The sequence below is a fragment of the Nannobrachium achirus genome, assembly GCF_963921795.1.
Source record: "Nannobrachium achirus genome assembly, chromosome: 5".
Taxonomy (NCBI): Eukaryota; Metazoa; Chordata; class Actinopteri; order Myctophiformes; family Myctophidae; genus Nannobrachium; species Nannobrachium achirus.
Window position 1 is genome coordinate 24,369,600 of NC_137814.1, and position 21,070 is coordinate 24,390,669.

The 21,070-nt window shown below is 48.2% G+C and overlaps 1 protein-coding gene across 1 annotated transcript in view; it reads right to left on the minus strand.

Moving 5' to 3' along the window:
- Positions 1-582: 582 nt before the first annotated feature.
- The window catches only part of chd7 (chromodomain helicase DNA binding protein 7), a gene marked incomplete at its 3' end in the record, with an annotated part of 108,095 nt that continues 87,607 nt past the window's right edge, over positions 583-21,070 (minus strand). The window contains exons 25-42 of the mRNA XM_080725656.1: positions 20,556-20,715; positions 17,628-17,717; positions 15,802-15,905; positions 11,444-11,573; positions 10,908-11,023; positions 10,228-10,675; positions 9,909-10,117; positions 8,057-9,097; positions 7,599-7,765; positions 6,745-7,011; positions 5,541-5,708; positions 4,897-5,136; positions 4,531-4,770; positions 4,065-4,205; positions 3,806-3,910; positions 3,295-3,475; positions 1,511-1,957; positions 583-1,175 (exon numbers count right to left, since the gene is read on the minus strand). Of these exons, the coding sequence (XP_080581782.1) occupies positions 583-1,175; positions 1,511-1,957; positions 3,295-3,475; positions 3,806-3,910; positions 4,065-4,205; positions 4,531-4,770; positions 4,897-5,136; positions 5,541-5,708; positions 6,745-7,011; positions 7,599-7,765; positions 8,057-9,097; positions 9,909-10,117; positions 10,228-10,675; positions 10,908-11,023; positions 11,444-11,573; positions 15,802-15,905; positions 17,628-17,717; positions 20,556-20,715 (4,847 nt within the window). The remainder of the gene's footprint in view (positions 1,176-1,510; positions 1,958-3,294; positions 3,476-3,805; positions 3,911-4,064; positions 4,206-4,530; positions 4,771-4,896; positions 5,137-5,540; positions 5,709-6,744; positions 7,012-7,598; positions 7,766-8,056; positions 9,098-9,908; positions 10,118-10,227; positions 10,676-10,907; positions 11,024-11,443; positions 11,574-15,801; positions 15,906-17,627; positions 17,718-20,555; positions 20,716-21,070) is intronic.

Consider the following 21,070-nt stretch of genomic DNA (forward strand, 5'->3'; position numbering starts at 1 on the left):
GGTCGAGAGAAAAAGGGAGGAAGTGAAAAAAAGTGAGAACTGAAAGCAGCAATAATAAAGTACTATTGGAACCATGTGAAGTCCTATGCGAGGGATCCAAAAATCAAGGAAAAAAACAAAGTCGAGACGCGCTGTTCAGAGCGGCCGCAGACCAAGCTAAGTAGAGGCAAAAACAAACAGTCTTTAAATGTGAGCTGAACTCAGAGCGAGTCCTCCATGTGAACAATCCCTGACTAGACTACCGCTCAGAGAGAGAGAGAGAGAGGGAAGCTTAACTTACACACACGCACACACACACACCTCTGCTCTCTGACGCATAGTAAATATACCTGGCCGAAAAACACAAACGAAGAGAGGAAGAAAAATTAAATCATCATCAACAACAACGTATGCGGAGAGAGATAAACAAAAAAGAAAACGAAAAACTGTCATAATAATAAAGTTTGGATATTTGTGGAGGCGGCTTGTAAACTTGACGTGGGTGAGGGAACGACAGAGAGACTGAGGAAGGAGGTTTGAGTTCAGGAAATGTCCAAGGCCAGTCAGTTCTGTGTGTTTTTCTCTCGGTTTCTTTTTTCTTTTTCAGTCACTCTTGTCCTCCTTCTCAGGCGTGTCCTTCTCCTGCGCCTCCTCATCCCCTCCCATCCGGCTGTCCTCCATCAGTGAATCCTCCATCAGTGAATCCTCCATCTCTCCGTCTTCCTCTGCCAAGTCACTCTCGCCTCCTCCACCCTCCTCATCCTCCTCCTCCTCTCCTCCCGCATCTCCTCCTCCTCCTGCCTCCTGCTTCTGCTCGGCGGCGAGGAAGTTGGCCGCCATGCCGCTGCCCGCCAGTGCTCCGGCCATGGCGTTCTGCAGCTCGGCCAGTGTGTTGGCCGTGTTTGCGGCGCTGGGGAAGCCGGGCAAGCCGAGGCCGGCCAGGCCGGGCGACAGGAACATGGAGGGGTAGAAAAGCTGCGGCGCCATGCTGGACAACAGGAAGGGGTTGAACGCCAGCGAGTTGGCCGACATGCCGGCCGCCGCCAGCAGGGCGGCGGCGTCGCCATTGACCGACGGGTCTGTCGACGAGTCGGGGGCCTGGACCTGGGCCCCGCCCCGCCCGGAGCTCTCCGTCTCACCCTCGCTCCGCCGCTTGTTCCTCTTCTTCGACTTCTTCTCTCCACCTTCCGTTAGGGCTGCACGATATGGACAACATTTCATATCTCGGTTATTTATGCCAAATATTTCGATATCGATACGATATTACCGTACACATTCAATATCCAATATTTTAAGTGTTGCAACAGTGAAAACGAAGCATTATTCATAAAACTGCATAACAACAAGTCAATATCGCTCTTGATTTTAAGTGCCATTGGGTTATGTAGCGAAAGTGAAAACGAATCATTCTTACAAAAAGCCAGTTTCACTCTTGGGCACGATATGGGTTGCCTTTTGATTCTGATATTGCACATGGTCATACCGCGATAACGACACAGATACGATAACGATATACATTGTGCAGCACTACCTTCCGTGCCTTCGCCCGCCTCCTCCGACTCTCCGCCGTCTCCTCGCTCCACCTCGTTGTCCTCCTCTCTCTTCCTCTTGCCCGTCCTCTCCTCCTCCTCCTCCTCCTCCTGCGTTCCGTTGGCGCTGTTGTTGCCCGGCATAGCGGCGGCTGCGGCGGCAGCGGAGCTGGACGCGGCGGCCGCCGCCGCCGCCAGGTTGCCTCCGAACAGCCCGCCCAGGCTGAACATGTTGGGCAGGCCGGCCATGTTCATGTGTTGGAGGCCCCCCATGCCGGGCAGCATGAGGGGCAGCATGGAGGCCATGGAGGCCTGGGCCGCCGCCTGCTTGGGGTCGGCGTGGGGGAAGGCCATGAGGCCCGCAGCCAGCTGGAGGCTCTGCAGGCTCTGCAGGGACGACAGGTCCATGCCTCCAAACAGACCGTTCAGCAGCAGAGGGTTGAGGCCTCCTGGAGAGAGACACACAAACGCAGGTTAGTTCTGGCTTGTTGTTTATCAGTGATTCTCAACTAGGGATGGGACAATATGAAAAGGTCATATCACGATTACTGTGACCAAAGAAATTGTGATTTACAATATTATCGCGATAATCAAAATATCCTCAACATCCATTATCCTGGGGCAGAATATTTGCCCAAAAATAGCCGATGGGCGATTTGGTAGAGAGTGAAAAAATAAAGACTATCTAAGTACGTCTATTATAAGTACGTTTTATCAAAAGAGGGTTGAGTTGAGGGTGAATTGATCCCAGTGCATGACGGAGGACGATTTCACGATAAATTAAATCTCCACTATACGATTATCATGAGTGTTCTTTTATCACGATAAACGATAATATCGCTTAACGTCCCATCCCTATTCTCAACCCTCTTCACTTCAAGGACCCCCCCGCCCCCGCCCCATTTGATAAAACATTTCATCTCTCACCAATCTACGTTGTAAAATGTGCTGATTTAACTCTGACACTGTAAAAATGGAACCAAATTTGATTACATTCAGTCCCGTGAGGGCTGTTTGAGGCCCCTGGTGGTCCCCCAGACCAGAGGTTGAGAGACGGCGGTTTTAGATGAAGCTGGGGAATTTGTTGTGTCAGCATGGACATGAGCATTGCAAGGACAGTGGATTATATTTCAGTGCCATTTTGTTTCAATTTTGTTTCAACTACACAATTTGACAACGTCCTTTTATTTAAACACTTTTAAACTTGGCGGCTCTGTTTTGGGCATGTCGTTAAAGGCAAAACAAAGATTTCCTCAAACATGTGGTACATAGGCCATTTTCCAGATATTTTAATTATTGTGATTTTATTTTTTAACTTTTTGCCTACAATGACAGGCCCAAATTACTTTTAAGAAATGATTTTATTAACCACTTAAACCAAATACTTGCTTGACCAGAGTCCCTCAGGGCTCTATACTAATGCCCTTTCAGTTTTCGCTCTACATTAAATAGCTTTGCGGATTTAGCCAAGCTACAAGCTGACAACGCATCATGACATGGCATGTGAGATCTGCGAAAGTGATTCAATTATTTGTTAACCTTTAGTCATCGATTACATCTATCTATATACAGCATGTATATCGTCTCTGTCGGGTGGAAACCTCATGTCTAAAACGTAACTTTTCAGGATTTGAATTGACAAATTTGAATCCGGCGCACTTCAAGCTTGAGGATCAGCTACTTTTGATTTTGATAACTTAGGAAAAAACACCAAAAGTTAGAATATGAAGATAAGAGGTTTCTGCCTGACAGCAACAATATATTAGTGTCATTGTCATGGTAGTACCTGTGGAGGAGGCTGCTGCCGCCAGAGAGGCCTGAGCAGCCTGGGCAGCTGCTGCTGCTTGGGCCGCTGCGGTCGCCTTGGCAATTTCTGACTTGGGTCGTCGTCCGCGGCGACGGACCCCCTCCTCTCTGACCACTGGGCCGGTCAGCAGGCGGTCAAACATGGCCTCCGGAAGGAAACCCTGTCGAGAGGAGCGAGAGAAAGAGAGGGATCAGAAAAGTGCACAGCTTTGGCCTTCACGAGGCGTCAAATGCTTAATCAGTGCTTCCTCAAAGGCTGCAGTTCTCAAACATTTGGGGGTCCTTGACAAGAAGAAAATGTATGTATTTGGCCACAGTTCCCCATTTGCCCCCAAAGAGAAGGATTGTCAAGATCTGTCAAGATCTTAAAAAAATGCCTCACTGGAGTCATACAACATAACCGCAATATAACTTTGGTTAACTTGGTTAAATCCAAAACCAACTTCATCTTAATTATTGGAAATCTGTGTAGATATTGATCGGCTACTTACAGACTGTTTGACAATGTCGGTCCAATCAGGAGCGATGGCGAACTCAGGGTTCTCCAGCAGCCATCTGGGGAGCTCCTTCATTGGTGGAGCCATGGCGCCGCCCATCTGGGAAACGGGACAAAGACTTGATGAATCCCTCTTCACATAAATTTCATAGCACACATACTGTATATGGTCTTGGCACACCACTGTCACCAAGAAAACAGAAAAAGGACCAGCCAGGATGTCGGCTGGGATCGGCTGTTGGGTCAGAATTTACCTTGCGTCCGTTGCGTCTGTTGACCACGGGGACTCTCTCTTCCCCGGTCAAGGTGTTGATGTCGATCTTGTTGGGGTTTCGACAGCGATGGCGCTTCTGCTTGGGCTTGTTGAACTGAGACAGCAGGACTTCCTCGCTCTTCTGTAGGGGACAAAAAAAAAAAACACACATGGCTGTTAATGGAGCTTCTACAGAACTGAGAGTTTAAACTCATTAACCCTGGCGTTGATAGTTTCGTCAAATATTCTTCAAAAAAGAAATTACACACACACACACACATTTTTTTAAAGAGGCAAAAATAGAAGATCTACAAGCTCACAACATGTTGCGAACTTGCAATGCCACATACTGTGAACGTATAAATTGCCTATTTGTCGTATGACAAAGAAAGTGGTTAAAGGTAGAAAGAAATGAAGAGAAAGGCAGACAAAAACTAGGAAGAAAGAAATGTGAGTGCTGCACATACTGGTGTGAATCCAGTCATGTCCATGGTGTAGGTGGGATGCTGTCTCAGCCAGTCTCGCAGCTCTTTGTTAGAAACGGCTGCGGCTGCCTCGCCCTCCTCCACGCTGCCGGGGGCCGGGCCCGGGGCAGGGGGCCTGGCGCTGGGGCTGGGGCTCTGCCTGGCTACAGCCAGGGGTCTGTCCACGCGGGGAGCTTCATGGGCCACTTCCATGCTCGAAGCTTTGGTCCCTTCAGACTCATCCTAGAAGGGGAGATGAAGGAGGAGAAAAGGGAAAGAGAAGCATTTTAACAGAGATTTGGGTGCAAAGATCAAACGTCGGTGACGACGCAAAACCAAACCCACAAAATGCACAGAAATATTGCTCACCCCTCCTGCTCTCTTATTGGCCATGAACAGCAGCTCCAGTCCCTCTACGTTTTTCCTCCGGCCACGCCTCCTCCTCATGATGGGCAGGTCCGGGTCGACCATTGAGCCGTTAGCTCTGTGGCCAGGGGGAGTGGCCTGCTGCAGCAGTTCCATCTGGGCCTTGAGGGAAGAGCTTGTTCCCATGGCGCTGGGAAAGCCGGCGAATGAGGAAGTGGAGGCCTTGTGGTGGTGGTGCATGCCCTGTGATTAACACAACAACACATGTTGGTCCCTTTTATGCCCATATATGGAGATCCCTGCTGGTATCAGGCCATATATTGGCATATCGGTTGGATTGGTGGGTCCTTGCCGATGCGCACGCTGAGTACCATATATGCACATGACCATATATGGGCATAGCGGTCAGATGCGTGGCTGTGGACAACCGGATCTTCATACATGCCTATATATAGGCGTATGGGTTTATGGTTATTATGTCTGAGTCATAGCGACTTGACTGAGGTCCGGCCACCCGCCCTCTCATTAGCCAATTTTAATACAGGAGGATAGGATAAACAACTGAATATCCATACCGATCAATACATTTCGGTCCGTGGGTCAGTGAGTCTAACAATCTATCTAAACAGCAATCATGTGTTGGGTACCTTGGTGAGGTCTATGGCCTGGTTCTGGGACTCTGCGGCAGCGTGGCTCTCTCTGAGCTGAGCCACCATATCCATCAGGTTGCGTCGCTTGGCGGCCCTCTCTGCCTCGATCTCCACCTTCCTCCTCCTCCTCCTCCTCTGACGAGGCACCGACATGCTCAGTGGGTCCTGAAAGGACCAGGGAAAAAAAGAAAAAACGGTCACTGGTGTGTCTCAAAGAGAAAAGCCCTACAATGTCAACTTTCATCTGGTATTTTGTGTTCTCGTATCACGTTACGGAGAACAACGATTCTACCTTGTCTCTTCTGTTATGGCCGTAAATTTGCAGCTAACAGCAGCCATCGATTTGAACGAGGAACGCTGACAGGATGTTTTAAAGGACAACTTCAGGACAAATTTAATCTCTGGAAAAATTACTACACTGCGACAAACGCTTGGTGTACAGGATATGAAATCTATTTAGCCGTGACTGGAGCAGAATGAGAGGCTACAACAAAGTCGAGTCCTCAACGGGCATGAAAATTAAGGCCTGGCCCTAACTGGGTCGGCCCGAGGCCCGGCCCGACTAATTAGCAAACATTTTAGGCCCGAAAACGTCAGGTCAGGTTCGGGAAGATCTTGAGAATTCTATCACAGAGTTATTATCTTTTATTTTTTCATTGAGCCCGAGGCCCGGCCCTACTAATAAAGCATACATTTTGGGCCCTAACCGGCCCGAAAATGTCGGCTTGGGTAGGGTCAGAGTCGGGCAGAATTTGAGAACTCTACAACAAAGTCACGTACAATCAGTACACCAAGTTCTTCTGTGTTTATACTGTCATTTTTAATACTTTGTTTATACTTATGAGAGACAATATTGAGACCTCACTGTAAAAGATGTGGGATTGGCGTGTATCAAAAACCCGTCACGACAGTTAAGAACCGCCCGCTGAAGCTTGTGATTGGCTGAACCGGAGGTAGGGTGCCGAATTACCAAAACAATGGCAGCCCTTCTTCCTTTTTTTCTTTTAAACCGTGTATCTAGCTTGCTTTTTAACATTTTCAGATTACCTTTCCATTTGTATAGCATATTAGCAATGAATTAAGGTGAGATTAAATAATCGAATCTGCATAATCTTGTTTTCATCATGTTGTTGCCGACTATGTTGCTTTGTTGCCATTTGTGCAAATAAATTAAATGAAAGACAGCAAGGTCGACACTCACGTTGACCTGCGGCGACAGCGTCATGTCTTCACTGCCGCTGTAGGAGGCGTGGCTTGCGACCGCCATGGATAACTCCGCTAAGCTCCGCCTCTGCAGCGGGCTGTCGGCCACCGCTGTCGCCACGGTGACAGCCGTGGCGGTGGCCGTGGATCCGTAGCTCGGCAACAGGTTGCCGGGGAAGTCGAAGAGGTGCCGTCTGTTGACGGGCCACTTGCCTTTCAGGACGGCGTCGCATATGTTGTCCATCCTGTTGATCATCACGCGGTCCTGAACGAGAGGAGAGGTGGGTTCACTATATTATAATGAAAAATCTAATTAACAGTGATTACCAGCCTCTATGCAACAGCTACATAATGTGTGTGTGCTGCTGTATGACAAAAAACTTGCATGATTCATTAACTTTATATACAGTATATATATAAAAAAATCAAACCTCGGTTCGAAGTGAAGCGGTGAACTTTTATTCTATATGTTCTAGAGCTATGAACTCTGATCTATACATTCTTCCAATTCTGAATGAATGAATGATTTTATCTGGAGGGCCGAATTGTCATGTGAATCCAATCCAATCCTCAAAGTATGGTCTCATTGGACATTTTTAATCATCCAATCATCAGACCGGGACGGACGTTACACACATATTCTGGATGTACGGGACAGATAAAACCTGTTCATTCTGGACTGGAATGACCATAGATGGACATGAACGGGACACATGTATGGGACAGGTAAAACTTGTTAATTCTGGACTGGAATGAATGTGATTAGGTGATGATGTAATAATTGTGATAGGCATGTGTGCTGTGCGCGTCTTCTATGCCTCAAGCCACGTTGCGTGCGTGCGAGCATCTCACCTTAGGCCAGAAGGAGAAGCCGTAGCTGCGGTCCTGCAGAGCCTGCAGGGCAGAAGGCTCTGGCAGGTCGTCAGGACAGAAGCCGTCTCTGGTCTCGTCTTTGACAGACGTGCTCAGAGAGGCGATGCTCTCCTCATCAAAGTTCTTCTGCTCAGACGCAGCACTCGCTGTGTAGAGAAAATGTGAATTCAAAAAATGTTGCTCATATCAAATATGACAATAATAATAATATTATTTTGTTCAATAGGTGCAAGATTTGAATAGATTTCTTTATAATTGACTGTGCACCTAAGCCCCATTTAATGAGACAGTGTCGCACAAAAATATCAGCTCACAGTTCACAACTCGTCACAGTGTGAGCTTGTAGACCTGACATTTTCGATTTAAAAAACAATTCGAAGAATTGAGTTTTTTTAAATCAATTAGCTCAATGAACTGTTGAGAGACGCTGCACCCACCCTCTGCCTGAGACGACTTCTCCGACTTGTCGTCTTCATCCACCCTCTCATCCTCCTCCTCCTCTGGGCTCTTCTCCGTAGCAGCCGACTTGGGGGACTTGGGAGTGTCGGGGGTCTCCCTCTCCTCCTCGTCCCGCTCCTCTGCGGTCTTGTGGTCTGGTTGTGCTTTGGGAGAGGAGGAGTCGGCGGGATGCTGGGGCGTCTCTGTGGTGTTGGTCTCTGTCTGGTCCCTGAGAGACTCCATGGGAGGAGTGGAACTCTCCTCTTTGTCCTCTCCTTCCTCCTGTTCTTGGTCCTTTTGCGGTTCGGACGCCTTCTGTCCATCTTCGCTCGCTTGCTCTTCCTCTTTTTCTCCTTTGGGCTGGGCCTGCTCCTCCTGCTTCTCCTGCTCCTCTGTCTTGATCTCCTTGGGTGACGCAGCCGGGGCCTCACCTTTCTCTGCTCCTCCCTCTCGTTCCTTCCCTTCATCCGTGTCTTCAGTCTTGGTGATTGGAATGTTGTCAATGTCCTTCTCTCCCTCAGCCTCCATTTTCACTTCCTTCCCTTCGCTCTGTTCCTCCTTCATCTCCTTCCCTTCTGCCGCCACCTCCTCCTCAGTCTCCTCCTCCTTGACTGCCGCCATGGCAGCGCTGGCGGCGGACGCGGCGCTCGCCAGCTCGGCGGGGGAGAGGAGGGCGCCGGCGTCACTATCCCCGACTTTGGTTACGTCGGCCTGGGCCGGCACAGCGGCACCGGCACCTTTCTGGCTGTTCCATCGATGGTGGGCTTCCAGGAAGGCCAGTGAGGTGTCGTTTAAAATGTGATAGTCCGTCCGACTCACGCCGTGCTTGGAGGCTCCGAGCAGGAGGTCTCGATCGTGGCGGCCGCATTCCCACCACTCGGGGAGGTCGGTTGAGGGCTGGCAGAGCTGGAGGCGCTCAGAGAGGAGCGGGTGAGGGAGGACCTGCTCCCTGATGCGACGGAGCAGTTCGATGCGGTAGAGGGTGCGGGAGGCGCGCTCCTCTGTGATCGGGTCGATGATCAGCGTCGGGTCTGGGAGTTCTGGAGGGAAGGAGGAGGGAGTTTTTATAAGACCACTTTTCAAACGCAAGACTATTCAACTTGCGTACACAGAACATAGAACTAATTTTCTACGCCAATTCATGCCAATTCCAGGCATCTCATAACAGGCAAACATTCTGCAAAAATGGCAGATCTACAAGCTCACAACGCATCCTCATTTAAAGCTTGTAGAGTGATTTGGTATAGAGGGGAAAAGGAGGAGGGCCAAGAATAGACCCCCTGGGGGACCCCGGTCAACAAAGTATATTGAGTTTAGTCATTAAAGGTGATACACCATGAAATTTCACTTTTCCTATTTTAAAACCTTTTTTTGGGGTCCCACTAGCACCTTCTATCCTCACAAAGTCCCATTTCTGACCGTTGTGTCTTTCTCTGGTTTTGAGAAGGCGAAGGTTAAAAGTATCCCACGGGTTCTCAAAACAGGCTATCCAGATTTGCTGCCGATTGTGACGTCATCTGCCGATTGTGACGTCATCATAAAAAAAAATCAAAATATATATATATTTTATTTCTTTTCAAAAAAGTTTTTTTTTCTTTTTCCATAAAGATTTTGGGGGGGTGGCGCAGTTCAGGCCAAAGGTGGTACTGCAGCTGAAATGCTCTGAGAGCCATTCAAAAAGGAGAGAGGCTCTCTATTCAGGAGTGGTAATTTAGCCTCAAACCTTTTGAAAAACATTTTTGGGACATAAACAATATGTTTTTAAATGCATGGTGTATCACCTTTAATGTGTGTGCATGTGCATCCTACGTGTTAAATTGGTTAACTGAGGTGTGCGCACGTTCTGCTCACCTGTGTCGGTTTTGATCTGCATGCGGCAGACCCGTTTACACATGGCGATGAAGGAGTAGTAGTACTTCTCCAGACTCTCGTCCGTCTTTTTGTCCAGTCGGGCGAAGGCCCTGAACTGTGTCCAATCGAACCTCTGTCTCTGCGTGTCGTAGACGACGCCGAAGGTCGATACGACGCGGTAGAAATCTGCCTCTTCGCGACGCGTCCACCTGAAGGAGCAGGAACATGATAATGAAACACATGACCGAGAACCCGGAAATAGTTATGCACAACGTCTATATAGACCAAGTTCAGCTGAACATAGGGTCAAGAATGGTACCTTTGTCTTCTTTCCTTGTAGAACATGGCTCCGTCTGCCATGAGGGCAGCGTGGGCCGCCGCCGCTGCGTCTGGCAGGAACTGCCCGCCTTTGGCCAACGGCAGGAACTGCCCGCCTTTGGCCAAATAAGGACTTCCCTTGGCCAAATACGGGCTTCCTTCCGCCATGAACACCCCGGGTCCTCCCTCCTGGACGTAGGTGGGCCCTGCTGCTCCCTCGCTCACCATGGCGATGCTGGCCTGGAACTCCCTGCGTTTGCGGCGCCGGCCGTCCGGCCTGCTGAGGGCCTCCTGGCGGAGCTGCTCTCGCCGGTTGGAGCGCTGGTAGGCCGTGATGAGACGGCGCAGCCGGGCGGTCAGGGCAGAGGCCGCTGGCCAATAGAGGCGCTCGTTGGAGCCTGAGGCTCCTCCGCCTGATGGGGCAACGCGACCGTTCTCGCCCGATTTGCCTGGATGGAGGAAGAGAGCGGAGGATTGGGAGGTGTTTGACCTCAGTTTTACATTTACTGCTGCCAATCTCATTCAATTAATATTGTATGCCTCTTTTTTTGTTGTTTAAATCAACACGCATCATCTTCTGTTTGATAACAAATGTTACATAGTGTTGGTCTGAAGAGATTTTTGATCATATTCATGTATATAACCGTGTGTGTGTGTGCGTGCGTGCAACTGTCGGCCTACCATCAGTATCTCCCTCCATTGCCTCGTCCTTGTCATCCAGAGGAGAGTTGGTGAAGTCGTCCATTTCGTCTTTAAAAGGCATCCTCAAAGGCTTGTACTCGGGGTCCTCGTCCTCTCTGTGGACCCCCACGGAGCGAGGACGGAAGACGGGTGCGGCGGGGCGGGGCAGTGGGGAGAAGGATGGAGGAGAAGAGAGACGGGGAGGGGGTGGAGGAAGGGGATGGAGAGATGGAAGGGCAGCCAAGAGTGAGTATTGACCACGTGACTCAATGTAGGAAGTAAAACCTCATTCCTTTCTCTCTGTCAGAAATGCCAAAGATGCAGTAAAGCAAACAAGGAACAAAAGCACAAAGAGAGAAAAGGTGGTGTGGAGGAGGCGAATAAATACAATACAAATGTGAAAGTTCAGGGTGTAAAGTGAACAACAAAAAGACAGAAGAATATGTCTGAGCGGGAAGGAAGAGACTAGAGAGAAAACAAAAAGAGAGTATAGAGGAGGCGGTGGTGGTGATCTGTGCTGGCAGTGGGTCTCTTACCCCTCCACACCATCTGTCATCATGTCGGCGCCCCTCTGCTCTGCTGCGATGGCCTTGGCATCGGGCATGCCCACCCGCTCCAAGAAGCACAAGGCGGGATCCGCACGCATCGAGTTGTACTTCTCATAGCCTGGAGACGCAGAGAGAAGGGGGAGGGGGGGCAGAGAGTGTTCAATGGTAAGTAAAGCAAAAAAAAAACTAAACAAAAAAACACAACAAACACAATCTTAATCTTGTTAATTCCACCCTGAAGGTGTAAAAATGGACCAGTAAGGGTTTATAAAGACAGCTGAACAAAGCTATAAACAGCACTTTGCTATGGTACTTTTATCTATACTATAATTTTGCGAATGTCTGAGTGAGTGTCTGTCTGTCTGTCTGAGTGAGTGTCTGTCTGTCTGTCTGTCTGAAACAGCGTTTCTCCTCGGTGGCTGGAGCAATTGATCTGAAATCGCATCACCATCAGCATATCAACACACCTGACATAACTGTGAAGCCCGTTTGTCACTTTCACAAATCGTATGCTGTATAATAGCATTTTTATGGTGTATCTATATCTATTTAGCCTACAGTACCTTTTGTGACCACACATGTTAAGGGAGGGGCGCTGTTGTTCAGGCCATGCACAATCACACACAAACCCACACACACACACACGGGGGGGGGGGGGGGGGACAGTATCTCTGTAGCCATTAAACGAAACGGGTTTCTTACATTGATGCTCCTACATCATGCAAGCACCAGTTAAAGTTACTTTCCATCCCTCATATACTGTATGCACAGTGCACATCCCATAACCCACACACTGCACATCATTTTGGAGCTCATATCTTTGAACGGGTAAGGGCTAGTTCTTAATAATACCGATGGGTTCTGTAACAGGTGTCACGTCCTATTCTAACGTGACACTGCCTTGACATTTTTATAAAATCCCAAAACCAAAACGTCATGACTTACTAACTATCCATTCAGGTCTAGACTAAAACTATATTTAATTTAATGTCTGGACTAAAACAAGCAATCCTCTGGGTCAGATCATTGCTAACCATCTGAAGAACAAGAGACAGCAAAAAACTACGGAGATCAAACTCCCAAAGCTGGAGGTACACTCCTATAAAGAACACAAACAAAACGCCTTCTAGTTCATTCTCGAGTCAACACCATAACACACTCTGACATGTACGCACACACACAAACACACAATCTCCATATTAAATGACGGACTAGACAAAAACAGCGCCAGCAGGGCAGACCACAGGAGCCAGCTGCTGACAAGACAGACAGGCTGTGTGTGTGTGTGTGTGTGTGTGTGTGTGTGTGTGTGTGTGTGTGTGTGTGTGTGCGTACGCACACACATACGCGCATGCATGAACAGTTGCGCATGTGTATGTGTTTTTGTCTGTGTGTTTCTGTGTAGGCGCAATCTGAGTGTGTGTGCATGGCAAAGTGTGCCTGCAGGTGCTCATTTGTGTTAGCAGGCAGAGAGAGAGAGAGAGAGAGAGAGGCGAGTGAGGGGAGAGAGAGAGAAGCAATGGAGATAGAGGGGGTGGGGGGGAGTGAGTCACGGTGTCCGTATGTGAGGTGTAGTATAGTGAAAAGTGTGTGTGTGTGTGTGTGTGTGTGTGTGTGTGTGTGTGTGTGTGTGTGTGTGTGTGTGTGTGTGTGTGTGTGTGTGTGTGTGTGTGTGTGTGTGTGTGTGTGTGTGTGTGTGCGCGCGCGTTGAGTGCATCCAAGTAGAACAAATTAGAGCGTGCAGATCGTACTGGGACGCAGCGGGAAGTGAGCGAGGCGGAGAGAAGATGATGAAACCAGGAGGAGGAATAGCAGAGGAAACAGAGGAGACATGGAAGGAGGCAGAGAAGAGACGGGGACAGAGTGTGTGTTGATACGTTGTCCCTCTGTCCCTCCTCCCCTCGTCCACCATCTCCACGTCACATTTCAATTAGGATAGATGTGGTGACACATCCTTCCTAACGGCCTCTCTCACACACACGCACGCACACACACACACACACACACACACGGACCCATCTCTGCGCCCGCAGCCAAACGCTAATCATTAGGGCTTTTATAGGCCATCACTCTCCCCCTCTCTGTGTGTGCGTCTATTTGAGGCTGTGTGTGTGTGTGTGTGTGTGTGTGTGCGTGCGTGCGTGTGAGAGAGAGATAGTGGGTGTATGTGACTACTGAGTGTGTCGCTGGTTGTCTATGTGAGGCGGTGAGCATTCGTGTTAGTGTGTATGTGTGTGTGTGTGTGTGTGTGTGTGTGTGTGTGTGTGTGTGTGTGTGTGTTTTTCCCCCCCTCTGAAGGCCTCCCTGGTGAATGAGGATTATGATTAACTATGGGTGAGCCCTATTGTATCCCTGAGCGAGTGAGCGAGGGAGTATGTGTGTGTATGTGTGTGTCTGTGCGTGCGCAAACGCGCGTGTGTGCACTCCCAGCTCATCCACAGAGCCTAATTGAATCAGAGAAGGCGGCAATGATGGAGAAATGATGACAATTATCCCAAATTAATATGAATGAGGGTCCCCATCCGCAGAGCTCTGGAAACCACAGGCAGGCCTGTATCCGTCCGCTATAGTGGGCCAGTGGTTTCCAAACTGTGGGGCGGGGCAGTGGCACCAATGTGGCACATGGGACACTTGAATACAGCCCCCCCCCCCCCCCCCCCCCCCACACACACAGAGTTCACATGAGGTTCCAATGGCACCTGGCTCTTACTCGCTGCAAAAACGTATCCCTGATACAAGCTGACCTGAACAAGACAGTGTAGCCTAGGCCAGTGGTTCTCAACCTGTGGGTCGGTACCCCCAGGAGGGTCCCCAAATTATTTTGGGGGGTCTCCAGATGATTATTAATGTGCAACATTGTTTTCTCACTCAACAGTAAACAAACCAGCTTATGGAGGGTATCTGCACATTTCTAAAGGGACAATTTAAGGACCCTTATACCTCTAAAATGACAAATTAAACATTGGCCAAATTGTCAAATATTAGAGGCAGAAATTGTGAAAATAGCCGATCTACATGCTCGCAACGCAAGGTGTTGTGTGCTGTTTTCACAATAGAACCGTGTTAAACAAAATGTAATGCCTCAACTCTTAGTGCTCGTGGGGGTCCCCAGTTAAAATATGATTATTTTGGGGGTCACAGCCTGAAAAGGTTGAGAACCACTGGCCTAGGTTATCAGGCTAAATGAAAGTAAACTGGGTTATATCGTTAAAAAAAGTAAGAAAGTCATTGTAGGCTACATTATCATAAACGTATCGATATCATGTTTGTTTACATTTTGTCCAATTTCAATAAAAATAATATTTTTGGTCAATGTTAACTATGCACATTAATACACAATGCACAAATATGAATGGCTTGGACTAGGGTCATTGAGGAATACAGTAATTGTAAATGAATGTAAATCAATGCCAGCGTCTTTCAATAGGGTAAATTACCTATGCCCAGTAACTTGAACGTTGTGTTTTCTTTCCACACCGTTTCAACATGAATGGCAGTGAATGTCATTTAAAAACTGGTATCGTCCTAGTGTCCACTTAAATGGGCCAGAGTTACAACTGCACTTTGTCTGCTTGTCGTTTCCTTCGACACCAAATCTCTTCGCTAGAAATAGCAGATCTACAATCTCAAAACACGTCGCAAACGCGGCGAGCTTTGAGCTTGTAGATCGTCTATTCTTGGCTCATGATCAAGTGGTTAAACAACATTCCAGTGACTTTGAAAAGCAGCTAATAAACACCTGTAACACACATAAGCGCACGTGCGCGCACGCACACACACACAGACTGCAATGAGAAGCAGCTAACACACACCTGTAACACACATACTGCAGTGAGAAGCAGGTAATAAACAGCTGTGAAATACACGCGCACGCACACAGACACACACACACACACACACACACACAGACACACACTGCAGGTGGCGGTGTGGTCGGACAACACCCATCAATCAACCTCCAGACAGCACACCGAGCGTGGCATCTGCATTCAGCCATCCCCATGGTAACACCAATCAGCCAATGACAGCAGAAGTGGAGGGCGGAGTTTGATGTGTTTCAAGTCACTGGTGTGTGTGCGTGTGTGCGTGCGCGCGTGTGTGCGCGCATGCACACAGATGCCTGTGTGTTTTTTGTTTACCTGCATGTGATGCTGGTGTGTATACATACAGTACATACATGTGGGTTAGGATGGTGGACAGTGTGTGTGTGTGTGTGTGTGTGTGCGCGCGCATGCACACAGATGCCTGTGTGTTTTTTGTTTACCTGCATGTGATGCTGGTGTGTATACATACAGTACATACATGTGGGTTAGGATGGTGGACAGTGTGTGTGTGTGTGTTCTTACCATGTTTGAACACTCCAATGAGCAGTGACTTGTCCGCCTCACTGTCCCACCAGTCAGCTGGCACCTCGGCGTGGAACGGCTGGGGAATCCAGATATCCAACTCACTATGGGCACGCACACGCACACACACACACACACACACACACACACACACACACACACACGTCATCATTATTGTTCCCAGACAGCTTTTATCATCACGTTTCATCTCACGAGCGACATTATCGGATCTGTCTGCTGCATGCACTGAATTTGTCTTTGACAAGAAGTTAGTTTTGTTCTGTCAAATCAGAGAAAGAGACATTAGGGTGCTGTGGAGAGATAGGGAGTAAATCAGATTATATGGTATTTTGTGTTAATCAGATTGGCTCCCTTGGCGGTTTTAGCCACCAACCAGGGAATGTGAAGGGTCAGTTATGGAGGCTCGGGATGAACACTCGAACAGCATTAAAACTTCACTTACAATTACTATTTAGAGCACTGTTTCCCAAACAGTGGGTTAGGACCAATTTTCGTGGGTAGCTTGTGAATAACCCTTTATTTTTTGTTTCCATTTCCAAAAGGTTGTCATTACTATATAATTATAATTATTAATTCGCCATTCGTGAAGACAAAAAAAAAGAAGACGCATGTGAATCCGATCTTCTGTTCTCCAGTTAGCCTCAGCAGTGTTTAGAAAGTAAATAAACAGAAAGAAAGAAAAAAAAATCTGTTTCCGGATCCGGGTCACCGGCCTAACCCGGAAGTCCACAAACTGGCCAATACTGTGCCGCCGATTGGCAATCCAATTTTGGCTTATTTTTTATACATTAAATCAAATTAAATTGTCTGGTTTCTCGGGCGCAGCGGCCTAGACCAACAGCTTCTCCCCAGGATTCTCGGGTTGGGGCAGTAAATTAGTTAAAAGATGACATGTCATTTTGGAGCATGTCCTTCCCAAATAAGACTGTATTGTTTACAGATAAGAATAATAAAAAAACGAAATACATGTGCATATGCCGCTGACCTGAAGTCACGTTTCCTTTTTCCCCATTGTCTGACATTAGAATATGAAAAACAAGCAATAAACTCGGTTTCCGTGGGACAGACAGTTACAGCGCGCTTTTGTGCAGAAGACTAAATGAAACCTTCCCATTTAGAGAGTGAAGGGAACGCTGGAAAAAAGGAGACTTGAGGCAGAAAGGGAAGAGAAAGAAAACGAGAGGAGACAATGGACTTGCTAGAAAGAAATGAGAGATTCAACCCCAGCCCCTTATCTCTAGGAACACCAGCATGCACGCCTGGCCACAGCTCCACACACACACACACACACACATACTGGCATGCTAAATCCCTCTGGCATATGTTGGTGCACTGGCACCGCATGCTCATGTCTGGCAAAGGCATGCGCATGCCCACACACACACACATAGGGGGCTGTCACAGTGACCGTTGAGCGTGGAGTAGAGAGAGAGAGAGAGATCAACATGGAGTGCACGTCCTCTACATTATGAATGCATACACATCTGGGTGAAAGGGTGATAATGGGGGAGGAGAAGAGAGAGAGGAGAGGAGAGGGGGATGGTAGTTGAAAAGAGACGACGAGGGACACACGCAGTGGGGGATTGTGGAGAGCACTGGAGAGAGGAAAGATGGACAGATGGTGAGAAGAGGGGAGTGACGGAAGGCTAGGAAGATGGAGAGAGAGAGAGAGAGAGAGAGAGAGAGAGAGTCCAAGATGGGGAGAGGTGAACGTTGTTCTACGTTCTGCCAATGGTGAAGTCAAGGTGAACCTTCAAAGATGGAAAAGGAGGGGACAGGGAAACACAGGGACCTCTCCCACCCACCTGTACTCTGCTCCTTCCAGGATGCGCTCAGCCTGATCTCTGATGACTTCCTGTCTCAGATAGTACAACATCCTCACCCTCAGCAACACCCTGACACGAGAGAGAGAGAGAGGTAGAGGTTATTTTAGGGATCTTCATTTCAACGGTACCATTAGATACAGACAATTCTAGATAAAGTGACATGTGCCCAGAGGAGAAATTGTGACCTATAGGTGGACCTTCAGTCCGACTGAGCCACCTTCAGTCTGGTTGAGCCCGCTTCAGCCTGATTTGATCTGCTTCAGCCTGATGCGGTGACAGGTAAACATGCTTCGCATCAATGAAGCAGTTTCACACAGAAAAGAAGCACGAGAAGGTGTAGAGGCAGAAAGGAGGAATGAAGAAACAAGGAAAATGAAACAAGGAGGGCAGAGGAGCTGAGAGGAAAAGAGATGGGAGAAAGTTGGAAAGAGCAGGGGAAAGACTAAACAACAAAGACTCTCACACACACATTGCAGTGTGTCAACAACATAAGACGTGTGTGTGTGTGTGCGTGCGTGCGTGCGTGCGTGCGTGCGTGCGTGCGTGCGTGCGTGCGTGCGCGCGAGTGGCAGTGTGCATGCGCTGGCAGGCTGCGTGTGCCCATCCATCAATGTGCCAGGCCTGATTAGCCACACAGCTCTGTGCGCCAGCCTAGCAGATGGCACCACATAATCACCCCCAAGTGTGTGTGCCTGTGTGTGTGTGCCTGTGTGTGTGTGTGTGTGTGTGTGTGTGTGTGTGTGTGTGTGTGTATACGTGTGTGCGCGTATGTGTGTGTGCCTTTCACCCGCTTCCAACAGGTCTGCCTGCCTAGCACCTGGCCTGGCAGTGAGCCAGACACACACACACACACACACACACACACACACACTCTGACAAACACATACACACACTCCCTCTCTTCCCCCTCAAGGAAAAAAGCACCCCTGGCATCCAGAGGGCACAGCAGCATATCTCCCTGTCAACAACAGAGGAGAGTATGACAGAATGCAAGCAAGAGAGGGGGTGGGGCTGAGGGGGGAGAGAGAGAGAGAGAGAGAGCACTGACCAGGCATAGACTAAGGGAGAGAATGAAGCCCTACGTGCAAAATGTCTTCCAATGACTGACAGAGCACGTCATGGAGTGGTGAAGGTGCACCATTCTGTCGCCAAGTTGGCCTATTAACAAACTAGCCAATCACACAGCCAAAGGGATGAGGAAGTTACGCCATTGATTGGCCGGTTGGCCCAACAACGCACTAGCCAATCAAAGAGCAATTGGCCCCCAAGGCTATGGGGTGTCGCGCTGTCGTCTATCCTAATACTCTTGCCTTGGCCTGTTCATATTGTCACTGTCAGGAAGAAACCTTGTATCTCCAAGTTTAAAATGTGTACATATATTTTTTTCTCTTGTGAATTAAATCCCTACATCATCCTAAAGTGTCACACTATGCGATGCAAGGCATTGTGTGCTTGTAGATCGGCTATTTTCATAGTTCTAGTTGAACTAGTCATAGTTCTCGTTTCATTGGACAGTCCGAACAGCAAACATTAGTCGCTATGCCAAAGTTAAGTGGGGCAAATGTAAGTCCTACAAAACTATCTCTTCTTTTAAAGTCATTTTAAAACTATATGGCCAGTTTGTGTTGATACATTTTGTAATTTGTTGGGAAACAGAAAACAAATATTCATGGCCTCATTCCAGACAATAAAATCAAGTAAAAAAATAAAAAACAAATAAAGAAAAATAAATCAGATTTCACAGTAGTCCGACCTCCCAGAGCAGTACTAGCAGTAGCAAAGTGGGTTGACTGTGAATCGTCTGTCCAAACACTTTACTTTGAGTGTCATTTATTCAAATTAAAACAATGTTTTATTGATTGTCACGTGTCATTGAAATAAAGTCCCTGTCAGCATATTTTGTTCACGCATAAATTCATCAAACCAGCAGAGCCAAAAATGTCATTTGTCATTTCATGAGGACTTTCAGCTCTTCAGTTAATAAAGATCTGAATTACAGTCTTAATGTTGTAATGCAACTGCGGATGAACTCAGTGACAAGACTCAGCGCAAGTACTGTAATCGTGTGTGTGTGTGTGTGTGTGTGTGTGTGTGTGTGTGTGTGCGTGTGTGTGTGTATGTCGGTGTCTCCTCTTGTTGAAGACAGTAGCCCAATCAGGGACCAGCATCTCTGGCAACGTCATCATTAACAGCCAATGAGGGACCAGCATTCCTGGTGATGCCACTGGTAATGTCAGCAGAGTTTGGTATAGAAGAGCATTCCTGATAATCTCTTCAGTAACAGCCAATGAGGCCGGCAGGGCACACCTCATGGCGCGTTCTCCTGGCGCACAAGTAGGCCATCTATGGCCTACTTGTGCACATGGCCTACTTGTGCACAAGGGCAAGTTGGCACATCGACAGAGTGCAGTTCTAGTTTTGTCTGGTTTATTGTCAGACTTCACATGAAGCACATCAAACTGGCCTCCGGGTCTCAGTGATGGAGACACAGCATTGGTTTCTACGTCACTGAATTCACACCAGCAGCGGCAACGCAAATTCATAATGCTAAATAAAAAAAATGCCAGAGGTTATCACTGACAGCTTGTCACCGTATGTCAAGCACGTGTCTGCTACTGAGGTGGAGAAATGGACAGTATGGAAGTAGCGAAGTTTGGAAACAAAGATTTAAACTAGCAGCTGTAAAAGAAATAATAATAATTATAAAAATGAAGTTATTCAAGATTGAACAACTACATGCCCTATTTATGACCTAAAATGATTAAGTTGTTCACAAATAAGTATCTCTCCTATAGGTATTTGTGTGTCCGTGTGTCCGTGTGTGTGTGTGTGTGTGTGTGTGTGTGTGTGTGTGTGTGTGTGTGTGTGTGTGTCCGTCCGCACTGTGTGCACGAGTGTTAGACCTACTTGTTGCAGTGGTGTTTGAGGTGTCTCTTGTAGCTGTCCTCTTGAAGTAAATGTTCAGGGTTGCAGCTGGCCAGCCATTCGGCTCGTGGCAACTGGGGAGGCGGCGGTGGGGGCTTCCCCTTCTTTCCCTTCCTGCCCCGGGGGACTGGGGTAGAGAGACCTATAGGGGGAGAGAGAGAGAGAGAAAGGGGGAGAGAGAGAGAGAGAGCGCGCGAGAGAGAGAGAGGCAGGGGGGAGGTTAGAGAAAGCGACTGGTAGGCAAAACACCCCGACAACCTGTAATCTGATTTTCCAGGACAATGTATCCCTGTCCTTCCTGCACTGTGTGTTCTCCACGGCTGGAAATCTAGTCCGTACACGTTCAATGTTCTGTACTTCCCAGCGCGGCAAGAGACAGAATGTTGTATTACCTAAGAAGGTGTTGCTGTGTTAACTTAATGAATGCTCTCGTCTCCACTCGCGGCACAGTAGCTAAAAGAGACTCTTAACCACTTTCAACCTGGCGTCCCGTTTTG